Here is a 13,886-nt window from a genome sequence, read left to right as displayed (position 1 = left end):
CAAATAGTGGAATGAAAATGATTGATATGTATATGTAGAATTGAGCCTTGGCCTTATGACAGGGAATAGACCAGCTTCAGAAGCGATGGGATTCTGCAAGATATTCACTCTCACCCAAGTCGAAATCTAGTTTCCAGCCCTTTCCACACCCAGTTATTGAAGATAGAAAATGTTTACAGCGAATAAAACCAGTTATGACACATCCCTGTGACTAGTTTTAAAACTCATATATGATAATAACGTACTCTCTATTTAATTTCAACATTTCCAGATCCTATTATATAACAGCCAACCAACTTATTGTATGAATAGACAATGGTACATAATGTAATGGAAAAAAAAGAAGTCTTGGGAATAGGAATTCGAATATGTTTATGTCTTAACAGAACCATTGCAACTTAGACAACACGGTATTAGGACCAAACAAGAGAATATGGATAGTATTCTATATCAATTGTTCGTGCATCGCAACTATACATCAAACACTAGTTCTATGCATTTGATTGAAATGCCAAGGGTTCTATGGTTGGTAAATCCACAGCTTCTTGGATGTATCAAGAAGGGATACGACGTCCATTTTTGTTACAAAAGCATTTGGACTTCTGCGGTAAGGGAAAAGCTAAACAGTTTAGGTCTATATGCTTCGGAAGAGTAGCTTGGGCCCCTGGCCAGTGGCCTGGGCTTTCTTAACTACAATAATTTGAATGTCATCGTTGGGCATTTTCGTATTCCCAGGCCCAACCCAAAGTAGGAGTTATTGGAACGTTGCAGCAACTGCTACAATGGATGGGTCCACAAGAGAAGCAGCAACGTCCATGATTTTTGAAAATTTGAATGCTTGGAAGACCGACTTCAAATGGGGACAAGTTGCAGGTACAGTACGGAGAGAGTGGGTTGATAGGTTCCGGAGAGCTCAAGTTTCGTCCATCATAAGTTGCATTATTACTACTATCCATTATCCTGTTTGTACTCGGGTGGCTCAGCGGTGTACATTAACCCTGATCCCACCCTCCATGTGATCTCCCTACCTTTTCCACGCTCATCCTCACTGCTTTACAGCAGTCCATGCCCCCGCATCTTCCCCTTTCCTTCAATTTTATCCATAGAATTAAGCATCAAAAGCTTATTTAAATGATTGAGATATCAGATGGGCGACTTTATATATGTTACTGGTTACGAGGTTTAAGCATCTTCGGAAACCTAGCTTACTCTTTTTAATTAACTGCGCATATGATAGATTCCAATTGGTGTTTTTTTTGTTTTGTTTTTAGGCAGTAGTAGAGTGTCATGTGGAAGTAGGAATTTCCTTTATTCTGAACCTTCTGCATCCATTCATTTCCGCCATGAAATAAATCCGAAGGCCAAGGCGCGTCACATGGACACAGACGCATATATCTCTTCCAGTTGCTCGGGAGGTTCACACCGCTTTCACGTTTGAGGGTTTTATCCGTTTTGAACATGCAAATATACGCAACAACCCACAACAAATATATCAACAAAACAGTCTACACTTGCTTCTTGTGAGGCCAATTATGCACCTCTACACTCTGCTCTTCGGAGTCTGATTAGAGTAGGTTGGTTCAAACATTAAGTACATGTATTTAATAGTTTGGATCATATCAGCTCAAATTCTATAACCCTTCATATAGTAGTTGTCTGGTCGAGCAAAAGAAATTTTTACCAGTAGGCAAGATTATAAAATTACTTTTGTCAAAAAAATATTTTAATTATGGAAAATATAAGCTATTGTCATTTTTTATACTTTATTTTTCAAAAAGTGCTGTCTCATTGTAAATGTTATCATAAATATCTTTTTTAGTGTATATAATTAAACGATCATTCACCTGCTCCATTATTTAAACTTTCTTTTTTTTTTCAAAAAAAAAAAATAATGCTTTATTATCACTAATTTCTATTTCAGGAGAGAAATCAATTTGACAAAAAGAACTAGTAACTAATAATAATTAAATAACAACTTGAATATGCATAAAAGATAATAAATACTTATATTTGTGCTGATGCAATGACAGATTTACTGTGAAGAAATATGTATATATACTTCAAATTTGAGAAGAGAGATTGCCCATCTTGCCCCGAATACGTGCACGGCCATTGTGAGTTCAGCCCAAATGTAGCTAGTTCCGACCTAGAAGGAATCATATCTATAATCTACTTACAATAATAATACTATCCAAGAAGCTTCACATTGAGTATATAGAAAGAGGATCAATTGATTAACGTATCTACTAATCCATCGAGTAGTCCAATCACAAAGGATCGCATTGCCCCGAAGCTCAATCGTAAGATAGATAGATATACCAAACCGATTCGTTATGAACCGCCGACCCTATCCCATAGGTTAAAAAAGTCATAAAGGGCGCCTCTACTGCTACTTTCTCAGCATCTCTCTCTAGTTTGTAGTTACTCACTTACCCCTGTAGTATGGCAATGGAAATTTTACAGATTCCTCTCTTCTTTTTTTTACTCTGGGTATTGTGTAGTTGCCCTTCTCTCTCGCTTTCACGTGACGACATGACAACCTCTGAGGCCTCCAGTCCTACTACAGCTGCGCTACTCTCTGTCCCCTTTTGCCCCGTCCCTCTCCCTCTCCCTCTCCCTCCTCCCTAATGTACTACAACTCAAAACCACCATAAAATTTATTTTAGTAGAAGTGAACAAAAGTAATTAAACCCATTCACTTCAAACTTCCAGAAAAACCTCTTCCCCCTTACCCCTCTTCTGCCTGCCTGCCTGCTTGCTAGCTTAGCTTCTACTCGTCAACAATGCTGAAGCTACCACTACTCCTACTCGCTTCACTACTCCTACCGCTCACCTCCGCTTCCGGAGTCCGCCCACCGATCTCCGACGCGCTCGCCCTCTTAGCATTCAAGTCCAAGGCCGACCCGGAGAACCGCCTCCTCTTCTCCCCCGCAAATCCCAACCAGTTCTGCCGCTGGCCCGGGGTCTGGTGCTCCCCTCGCGGTAAGATCACCCGCCTCGTCCTCGAGTATTCTCACCTCAATGGCAGCTTCCCCTCCTCCACCATCGACCGTATCGACCAGCTTCGCATCCTAAGCCTCAAATCCAACTCCCTCTCCGGCCCCATCCCTGACCTCTCCAATCTCACCAATCTCAAAGCGCTCTACCTCGACCACAACCTCTTCTCCGGGCCTTTCCCCTCCTCCCTCCTCCTACTCCACCGCCTCCGTACCCTCGACCTCTCCGGCAACCTCCTCGCAGGCACCATCCCTCCGGATATCGCCGCCGTCGACCGCCTCGCCTACCTCCGACTCGATGCCAACCGCTTTATTGGCTCCGTCCCACCTTTCAACCAGTCCTCGCTGAGGGTCTTCAACGTTTCGTACAATAACCTCACCGGGCCCATTCCGGTCACCGCTTCCTTATCCTCCTTCGGCGCATCGGCTTTCGCCGGCAACCCCGGGCTCTGCGGCATGGTCGTCCGCCGCGAATGCGGCTCCCATTTCCAGTTCTTCCGCGGGAACAATGCGACGGTCGTGTCGTCTTCGCCCGATGCCGCTTCCGGTCTCGACGGCCATCACCAGGGCCTTCTCCTCTCCGACTCTGCGCCGCCTTCCAAGAAAACGCACAAAAAGCGCGCCGTCGTCGTCATGATCGTGTTCATGGCCGGGGCGTTCCTCGTCATCGGGTTCGTCGCCGTCTCTGTGGCGATCAAGAAAAAGAACATGAGGCAGGGGACGATTCTGCGGCCGGACAAGAGCGCCACCAGCGGCATTGCCGATTCATCGGAGATGTACGTCGACGAAGTCGAGCGCGTCGGCAATGAGCTGGCCGCATCGGCGGCGATGATGTCGGAGGAGAAGGCAAAGAGATTGGGGAAGAGCGGGTGTTTGGTGTTCTGCGCTGGAGAGGCGGCGGATTACACGTTGGAGCAGCTGATGAGGGCGTCGGCAGAGATGCTCGGAAGGGGGAGCGTTGGAAGCACGTATAAGGCCGTGTTGGATAACCGGTTGATCGTCACAGTGAAGAGGCTCGATGCGGCGAAGCTGGGGATGACCGGGAAGGAGGCGTTCGAGAGGCATATGGATGCGGTTGGCAAGCTCCGGCATCCAAATTTGGTGTCTTTGAGGGCTTATTTTCAGGCCAAGGAAGAGAGGCTGCTTGTTTATGACTACCAACCGAATGGAAGTCTCTTCTCCCTTATACATGGTATGGTTCCTTTATCATTGGTTTGTTTATTATTCACTACTTAGCCCCTTTTGATTTCTTTTCTTGATTGTGCTTTCTTTATTCTATGCTCTATAGATAGAAGTTCAATTGAATTTTGCAATAACTTTATATATATTTGAATAGTCAACAATTAATCTCATTCACGATATCACTCCATGTCGCAAATTTGACAGCTAAAACAATTTATTCACATCATCTCCCTCAGTGCATTGTGGATGAGAAATCAAAATAGAGGAAGCACCACCGAACTGTCGATTCAACATTATGACACATTGAGAGGTCCCAAATAGCACGGGAGATGTATGTTTTGCTAAAAAATATTTAGTTTTTGTTTTATTGTTCATATTAGATGAATGTAAAGCTATGAATTTTATAGATCAGGCCATTAGGTTAAGTTAAGTGTAATTTGGCATTTAGTTATGTGCATTGCTTGTCCATTCTAGTGATGTGGGAGTATTTAGCATTTTGTGCCCCACCTTTTCTGTTATTGGCTTGGATTAGTCTAATCGAGAATAAACAATGGAACATCTATAGATCTGGCTTATCTCAGGTTCTCAGATCTTTCAAATATCCAAATTTTCCATTATCTTCAATAATTAATCAGATATAATTATGAAAATTTTCAAATTTCAACACTTTATTTATAGCCATTGATACACCAACCAAAATCCTAGTAGGGTGCCATGATATGACGTTGGGTATTTCAAATCTAAGACATAAAAGGAAAAAGGTGATGACCAGTAGAACTTGTTTGTGATGTGATTTAGTAATACTTAGCGATAGGCAGAGTGGCTTCCAAGTTCCAACATGTGCAGCTTGTTTGTGCTTTAGAACTTCAGATCTGAAAATTACATTTCTGGGCTGCACTAGTTGACTGTATTCTGTTTTATGTTTTCTCTAACAAACCAGCTTTAATTTGCTAAAATGTAACAACTCATGAATGTCATAAACTGATTTGGCTATGCCTATTTGGATGGAGGGAATAGGAGAAAGTTAGGAGAGGGAAAGGGAGACTTTCTTTTAGTTGGATTGAAAATTTAGGAGAGAATTGAGGAGACCAAAGTGGAGAAAAAGAGAGAGAGGAAGACAAAAACTAAATTGTCTCCATTTTTCTTTTTTCTCATATATCCAAACAAAAGGAGAGAATATTATTTTCTTCTCTTTCTCTTCTTTTCGCTCCTTTTCTCTTCTCTTTTTCTTTTTTTTCCTCTCTTGTTCTCTCCATCCAAGTATAGTTTAAAAAGTTTTGTCAGCCCACTGTTGGAAGATTCATTACAAATTTGTCAAAAAAGAGGTTTTCCCTAGTATGGCTAAACATATCAGGTCATAACGCTTGAGTAGGTTTCTTTACTCTATCTCTTCTAAATAATTGTTTCTCTTCCAATTCTAAATTAATTTCTCCTGTTATAATACCTTTCTAATTCCTATCTCGGTATCCAGGCTCAGTAGGTTCTTCATTCAGTTCTTAGAGACATCAATAGTCCCCCTCATTTATTCATCTTTTTCCTATTATAATATTAGTTACAGTTGGCCATATGTTCCATTTCTGAAATCATGTTTAATTCCATGATCTAGGTTGGAAATTAAATGTGTCCCTATGATCCAAATCGTATGTTTTAAGGTTTCTTAGCATATAGCCATTATACTTCAATAATGGATCTAGATACTTATGGTCCCTCTTGTATGCTTCGTTGTCACAGCAGTGAGATGTCTCATTCATTTAGTAAAGAATAGCATGAAGACAACGATGAGTACAGTATATACGCATTTCACAAGTATTTTCTAAAATCTATATGTATCCAAATAATAGTAATTATATATATATATATATATAATTTTATTTTAATTTTTTGGGTGGGTACCAGTAGGATTTATCAAATTAATCTAAAAGAATATTACTTAAAGCCAAGCCTTTTCCATAAAGATAACTGGTTCCTAGTCGTGATAATAAGTAAAACAGTTTCTGTAGTTGAAAGCCTCAACTGGTCATATTGGAGATGATCGTCCACCGAAGCCTTTTTGCACCACCTGCTAAGACCTTTTGTTCAGCTCTCTCATTAATTTTTCACTTGGGTACCAGTATGTCTGTGATTCTGGATCCTGAAAGTATTATAAGTTTATGGAAAAGGAAGAGGAATGTATCATATGCTATCTAGTTAGATTTACTAAAGAATTGAGCATCTGTGGTATTAGATACAGATTGTTGTCAAGCAGAGATTTTAATTAGAACGGTGCATGTTAAATCAACTAGTTATCAGATATTATTAGTTATTGACAACTGCCAACCGTAAGTTTGAGTTGCACTGAATTAATTTGTACCTTTACCGATTACTGTTGGCTAACTACCTCTCCACTCCTGCTCTTATTCCTCATACCCAATGTCAACCTTTTATTCATTACTGTCGGCTTCAAGTTTGTGTTGCACTGAATAATTTTGCAGCTTTATTGATTACTATTGGCCATTTTTTTGCACCCCTACTCTTGTTCATTATATCAATTTATTCTCAGTAAGAAAACTGAACTTCTATTTCACCTTTGTAGGTTCAAGATCATCTCGTTCCAAACCCCTTCATTGGACCTCATGCTTAAAAATTGCAGAAGATGTTGCACAGGGGCTCTCTTACATCCATCAAGCATCTCGACTAGTCCACGGGAATATCAAGTCCTCTAATGTCCTCCTTGGATCAGACTTTGAGGCCTGTCTTACTGACAACTGCCTTTCATTCCTTGTGGAATCATCAGAAGTTGATTACGAATCAGGATACAGAGCTCCGGAAATTAGGAAGTCTAACCAGAGGCTAACACCAAGGTCAGACATCTATGCTTTTGGTGTGCTCCTCCTCGAGCTACTCACCGGGAAGCCTCCACTCCAACACCCTATCCTAGTTGCTACTGATCTTCCATCTTGGGTTCGATCTGTTCGGGTAGACGAAGGAGCTGATGATGAGCGGCTAATGATGATTATTGATATTGCAGCAGCCTGTGTTCGTTCATCACCTGAAAGCCGACCAACTACTTGGCAGGTTCTGAAGATGATTCAAGAAGTGAAGGAAGCAGACACTGGGGACAATGACAGTGATTTAACCAGCACCTCGTAGTTTTTTTTCTTTTGTGGATAGTTCCATATCTAATGGACCACCCAAAACCTGCGATTCACTTTGCTCTCACGCCATTCTAGCAATGATCAATGTATTAATCGACATCATCTCTCTTGTCTGAAAGTCATGGTAAAGTTAGGGCACTGGCACTCTCGAGACTGCCGTGGCTGTCAAGGATTACACCTATAAATGTAGTAATAGTCTTAGTACTGTTTTCCTGAGGTTGCTTGTTCATTGATCATTTCTGAAGAGTTTGCTGAATTATAATTAACTTGGTGTGACCTGTTTTGTACTGGAAAACAGGATTTGACTGCATGTTCGCTCAAAAACCGAAGGCCACTGCTTGAGAATTCAATAAAATAGAACGACTGCGTTATGAATGAAGAGGTATTTGATGCTGGAAGCTGAGTTCATTCCCTAAAATCCATAGCATGAATGCCATCTATTTCACATGCACTATATAGGAGAAATTATAACATTTTTATAGATGCTGTCTAGCGTAGCATTGGGGTTGTATATGGGGAAGGCTTAGCCTACTGGAAAAGTAATAAGATCTATCCAGCAGTAGATCCACGGAGACAAGATACTATTCTCACCAATTTATCCTTGTGGAAACACATGATACTGTCTTAATGACACAGACATTGCTTGTCCTGAGATCCTGACCTTTCTATCATTACAATCCACCTCCCCTAGTTCTGCCCTATCTATCCTCTTCAATCCAAACAAAACGAGCACATCTCAAATCCAATTTCATTACAGCACGCAGCGTGGACCAGCATTCCACGCATGATTCCTAAGCTCACTATATCCTCCACTCCAAAATCCAGAATAAGGCCTAAAAGTTATCCGGTCTCTTACCCCCACCCCCCACTAGCATAAGATGGTGTTATTCCACTTGGCCGCCATGGCTAAGCTGCCACTTATCCAGCTCTTCCAGCTCTCCCCGCTGCTGTGGCCTTTCAATCTCTACCTCCCGTTGCTCCGCCATCTGCCACGTGTCTGCAGCACCGTTGTTAGTGCCTCCACCCTGTTCGGCTTCCGCGTGCGGCAGATCCTGGCCGTCGATCGCCTCGGTCGGACGAGGTGGGAGCGTACGGCCCGTTTGATTGGGGAGGAGCTGATGCCGTGGAGGTTTCGGCCGCGTTATAGTAATGCTCGTGTGGAGGAAGCCATCATGGAGTCCTTCTTCATCCTCTCGTACTGATAAGTTTGACCATCTCGTCCTTAATTTGTAGTTTACTAGTAGCTCTCTTCTTTTCCAACTTCTCTCGTGAGTCATTTAGTTAAGCTTTGCCTCTGCGGTTGGAAATTGTAACGGGGTTTTAGGGAAATGGAATTATGTTTAATATACTCCTATGAACAGTTTGACATAAGACTCCTCATCCTTAAATATACGTGATCAATGTATTAATACGTATCTGACGATACATCCTGAACTCTTGGCTGATATTAAATCATGGAAGAGAAATACTAATGTTGGATTTTGGAAATCCAATTCCTGGGAGTAGGGAGAGAGTTTAAAGGAAGGTTGTGTCCTCATTTAACCTTGAGTTGAGTCATTGTCAAAAGAAATTGACATAAAGTTTGCTTGCATGGAGAATTTCTTAGATTCATGAATTAAATTTGATTCAGTCCAGATCATTCGCTCATATTCTTTTTTCCCATCCAGAACGTTTCATGAAACTCTTTGACAGCTGAATTCGAACTATCATATTTTCATGTGATTCATAGGGTTCAACAAACAATCAATATTTCATGATTAAAAAGTGTAGTGCTACTTCCTTATATCTAGTGAGGGCCTTCTCCCTGTATGCATTCACAATCAGACCTAAGCTTGCACCATCTATCTCAGGCTCATAAGGGTCCATGGGCTATAAATGGATCGAATCAAGTTCATTAACCTCTTCTTTTGGGCCTACATTAGAATGCCAAATGGGCCAGTTGTCCAACTAAGTCTTTGATTGTCTAAATTAAAAAGCTCACAAAGAAAAGAATAGACTAGATAGGAGGCCCAATTCATTGCTCACAGTGCACAGTGGCATTTCAATCGACAGAACTTAAAAAAACTATTCTGCACTACGAACGATAGAATAAAGCAATGCTCTTTCGTCAATGCTCGTTATCTGTCACATTCTTTGTTGGGTCTCCTCATCTTTTAACACCAAAAGCTCAAAAAAGATCTTAGCGTCCATATCACAGATGTAATCCAAAAGATAAACAAAGAACTATATGACGTCTTTCACCAACCTTTCACATTGTTTTTTCTCTTAAGAGAAATATTGGTGGAAAGAAAAGCCAGCAACCACCGAGGCTCCTCTAGAAGCAATGTCCCAAGTAAATAAACATAGTCTAGACAAAACAAAAAATAAATCAATCTTCTTTCTTTTTGAAAAGAGAAAAAAGGAAAAAAAAAATCAATCTATTGTTCAATGCTAACAAATAAAGAGACAGTCTACCAGAGAAAGAGACAATTTAACAAAGCTGCAGGTACGACATTAAAATATTGCCTAAGACTTGCACTGTTGTTGCACATCATGGTTGTCTGTCTGCATTTATATTTCTCCATAACAACTAATAAATTAGTTTAGGATTTTATCCCTCATGAAAGTTTTAAGTATACCCTTCTGAATTTTATATTTGCATATAAAAAGAAAGTATTATATTACCTCAAAACTTTTGATGCCATTCCTATTATGATTTATGAGCTAGGCCCAAAGTCAGAATATAAAAGATTGATAGAGTCATGTAATATATATCTTTTAGAACTCATAAATTAAAACCTAAATAATTTTGAAGGCATATAGATTCCTAACTAAAAAGAAATGCTACGAGTTAGTATTTCAGAAGATACAGAAGTAAAAAATTAACTGTGGAGGTTTATACATAACAATAAGAGATTTTAAAAGGGTATTACAGGTAAAAAGGCCCTAATGCTAATCATTTGAACTCTCATAACATTTTATTAGTGGTCATGATATCATGCTAATCATGCTGAAGCAACTTGTTTTCACACCTCTCTCTATACTGCTTTTCTTTATTCTTTGCTTAAGATTTCTCTAAGAATCCTTTCAAGAATTGCAAGTTGAGCTGGCAGCAAGTTAAACTCCCTCGTTACTCTTTGATGTACAAAAAATAAAGTGCAAGACAAGTATTATTCCATCAAGTAAAAACACTGTACCGTTTAATTTCATTCTTATTTACACAGTTCTATGCTACTATATAGATACATATTATTCGATTCTTGTATTTTACTCTGAGTTAATTTTACCATGATAATAACTAATAGAATAGAAAATATTTTATTATTTTAAAAATAAAAAATTAGAATATATAAACTATCTTTCGTTTGACTTAAAAAATCTAGCTCTCCATTCTTTTTTAGCTTAAGCTAACAAATTTGTTGAAGATTTATTCAAGATATTGATGTTAATTTGTACCTATAATTATTTTAATCATCTATGTGGTATTGACATTAAGAAACTAATGATAGGGTTTGAGCTATTCATAGAAAGAAAAAAAAAAAACCTTTTGAGTTTGAGTTAGTAAAATTGAATATATATTTTTTAATATTAAATATATATATTTATAATAAAATATATATATATAATTACATAAGTGATGCACATTAAGTAAAATATTTATAATTTTTTGTGGGTTCTCAAAGCACATTAAGTAAATTTGTGTGTATAATATATAATTATAAAGTAGTAGGGTGTGTTTGAATGATAATAAATATAAAATATAGAGTGTTTTTGCTAAATTTTCTTTATAGTTATTTTCCTTGCCGACTAATTAAACGCAAGTGAGACATTCTTTTCATCATTTAATTGATACAAAGACTGTCATTAGTAGAGTCAAATACTCCAACACGCCGCCTTCCTTCTTAATTTTTTTGACTATTCCCGGTTTTGAACAAGTTACCCTCGCCGGCTTTGTTAGACTTCTTCTCGCTTTCCTTCTCCTCTTCCTCTCAATTGTAATCCTCCCCATTTCTTCAATGGTAGTAGCTCTTCAATAGACAAATTTTGTAGCTCTCCTCTTAGAAATGAAAACATTACTCTTAATCTTAGCCGTAATACTCCCAGTAGTCATAATCCTCCTCCTCCTCTCCGCCCTCCTCCTCTTCCTCTGGCATCGCCGCCGCCGCGAACTTATCCCGAAAGCTGCGCCGCAATTCACCGAAGAAGGAATGAAATCTCGCCGGCTGGCGAAGCTCCACATACCGTACACATCCACCACCATCAGCAGAGCAAGCCTCAGATTCCATCACCTTCACCACCATCACCACCACCGAGATGGTGAGCATAACCAACAACCTCCCTTCAATTGGCAGGACCACCCGCGACTCGTCGCCGAGGCCGCGGAGAGCGGGTGGTCGCGCTTCGCGTTCAAGATCGAATCGTCTACGCAGCCGTCTCAGGGCGCCGCCGTCTGCGCCGTCTGCGACGGCGCCTTGCGCCGCGACTTGACGGGGACTAGTTGGGAGGTGCCGCACGGCTCGTCGGAGTTCATTCAAACCGTGCGTCTCAATCCGGGAGCAAAGAGGAGTAACGAAAACTTCAATACTTGTAGTTTTAGGATGAGCCTTCCATTGCCAGGGCCAGACTTGGCTGGCTCTCCTTTCCCCCAAGAAGCCTACTTCGAGATCGTCATCTTGCATCTCCAATCACAACAAGATCCATCTCCTTCTCTTCCAAGCAAGAACGCGACGGAAGACGATTCGACGAAGCTAATCCGAGATCATTCCATCAATGCAAGTGGGAGATTCGATACCATCACTGCAACCCAAGAGCCCAAAGCGAATGGCAAGCGCAAGCCCCTCGTCATGTCACTAGGCTTCAGCGTATCCAATTCTCCTCAAAATTCGTCGCTATCCGGGACTTATCCGGGCTCTATCGGCTTCCACTCCAACGGCTCCGTCTACCTCGACGGTAATAGAATAAGTTCAATTTACTCTATCGAACGCTTCACCCATCCGTGTCATAATCTAAATAAATTTATCCAGGCATGAAGCTGGTTATCGAGACAGAGAGATCCGAGTGGGCAGGGGTGAATAGAGTAATCGGCTGCGGCTTCGACCCCAGCAAAAAGAAGGTCTACTTCACGGTGGACTCCCAATTGATGCATGCCATCAATTGCAACTCCGAGGCGTACGGGAGCCCGCTTTATCCCGTCATAGCCTCGAATTTTGATGCAATGGTTACGGTTAATCTGGGCCAGAGTAGGTTCAAGTATGGGCCGGCGAATGCACGAAGAACATCTAATCCGTGTTTATTTAAATCCTGCGGCTCGGGCGAGAGTGGGTCGAGTGTTGCAGGCTTTGATGACAGTGGAGAGCTCTTCTCGGTGGATAGTGGATGGCTTGAGGCCCAACAGAAGAACAAAACCAAGATGGGAAATGGGAATTGGAACGATGGCGGTACTGCAACGGACATCGATGCAGACTCTGATCTCTTTGAGATCTCGTTAAAGGATTGAGAGGATTGGATACTAATTACTGTTTGTGAGGTTAGGACTGACATGATTCTCCTCATGGAGATCAAAAGCTTTTCTTTTTTTTCTTTTTTCTTTTTTCTCTCCCAAGTTAAAGGTGAGAGGGCTGATAGTGTATTGGCAACTGAATTGTTCAAAAAGCATACTATATATAAAGAAGCTCATTTCTTGTAATCTGGAAGCAGTTCAGCTGCAGTGCAGTACGATCGTTTTTTTATTATTATTATCTCGTAATGACCTGTTACCATATACTAAGATGAACTTGGAAAGTAGGGTAAAATTAGGCTCACTTCTTTAATAATTCTCAAATGGATTTTGAGGAAAGAATGGATGATAGATCAACTCAACCATGATTTGTTTTTTAAGAGAGAGGTTCTCGTAGGCTAATATTTCGCTAAGATCCAAATTATTACAAACATGATACATGTAAATTTTTGAAAGGGAAATACTGTTTAGATCTTATACAAGCAAAAATATAGATACCAAAAGAGAAAAATAATACAATGGTTTAAAAAAAAGTCCAGCAATAACATTTTGGAGAAAAGCAACAAAAACGCCGAGCTCTCCAAAAGATGATCTCATAATCTGAAATATAATAAGAGAAATACTAAAGGAAACATGCATGTAAGAAAACCGCGATCGTAATTTCAACACATGTACGATAAAAGCGATTGTAAACGAGGAAACTTGCCAATAGGATTCGATCATCTCAAGGACAAATTCTCCTCAGAGGGGAGAGTATGATAATCGAAGTCATGTTCATGATCCAAGAGGAAAAGGCCCAAAATACCAAGCCTTTACAGAGGAAAGGCTATCCATGAAGCCCACATAGTTTACCACATTGAATTTCAAATCATAGTGTGAATACTTAGTTACTTCAATTGATGATTGTCATTAATTCAAGGACAGGCAATGGATGCATTATTTTTTTAATAATTTTTTATTGATAGAAAATCTGTTGGCTAATAACAGACTAGCACAGGAGTTAGTTATTCTCGATATATAAGTTGAGATATAGGTCAACACTATGATTTGAAATTACAAACCTACAAACAAGCTAAAGTGTACACATGCATAATCTCT

At 40.2% G+C, this 13,886-nt stretch overlaps 2 protein-coding genes across 2 annotated transcripts; both read left to right on the top strand.

Annotated features, from left to right (window-relative positions):
* Nucleotides 1–2,083: 2,083 nt before the first annotated feature.
* Nucleotides 2,084–7,528, top strand: LOC140777537 (probable inactive receptor kinase At5g67200). Its single transcript, XM_073121705.1, has 2 exons — nucleotides 2,084–4,188; nucleotides 6,751–7,528. The coding sequence occupies exons 1-2, from the start codon at nucleotides 2,784–2,786 to the stop codon at nucleotides 7,305–7,307; spliced, it is 1,962 nt and encodes a 653-aa protein (XP_072977806.1). The 5' UTR covers nucleotides 2,084–2,783; the 3' UTR covers nucleotides 7,308–7,528.
* A 986-nt stretch (nucleotides 7,529–8,514) lies between these two features.
* Nucleotides 8,515–12,977, top strand: LOC140777538 (uncharacterized). The gene is made up of 2 exons (XM_073121707.1): nucleotides 8,515–12,241; nucleotides 12,316–12,977. Exons 1-2 carry the CDS (start codon nucleotides 11,356–11,358, stop codon nucleotides 12,786–12,788), a joined length of 1,359 nt encoding a protein of 452 aa, XP_072977808.1. The 5' UTR covers nucleotides 8,515–11,355; the 3' UTR covers nucleotides 12,789–12,977.
* The last annotated feature ends 909 nt before the right edge of the window (nucleotides 12,978–13,886 follow it).

This window comes from Typha angustifolia, chromosome 15, assembly GCF_048772165.1.
Source record: "Typha angustifolia cultivar Huaian chromosome 15, ASM4877216v1, whole genome shotgun sequence".
Classification (NCBI taxonomy): domain Eukaryota; kingdom Viridiplantae; phylum Streptophyta; class Magnoliopsida; order Poales; family Typhaceae; genus Typha; species Typha angustifolia.
Note: the sequence above shows the minus strand (reverse complement) of the source record. Positions and strands in the feature narration are given on the sequence as shown.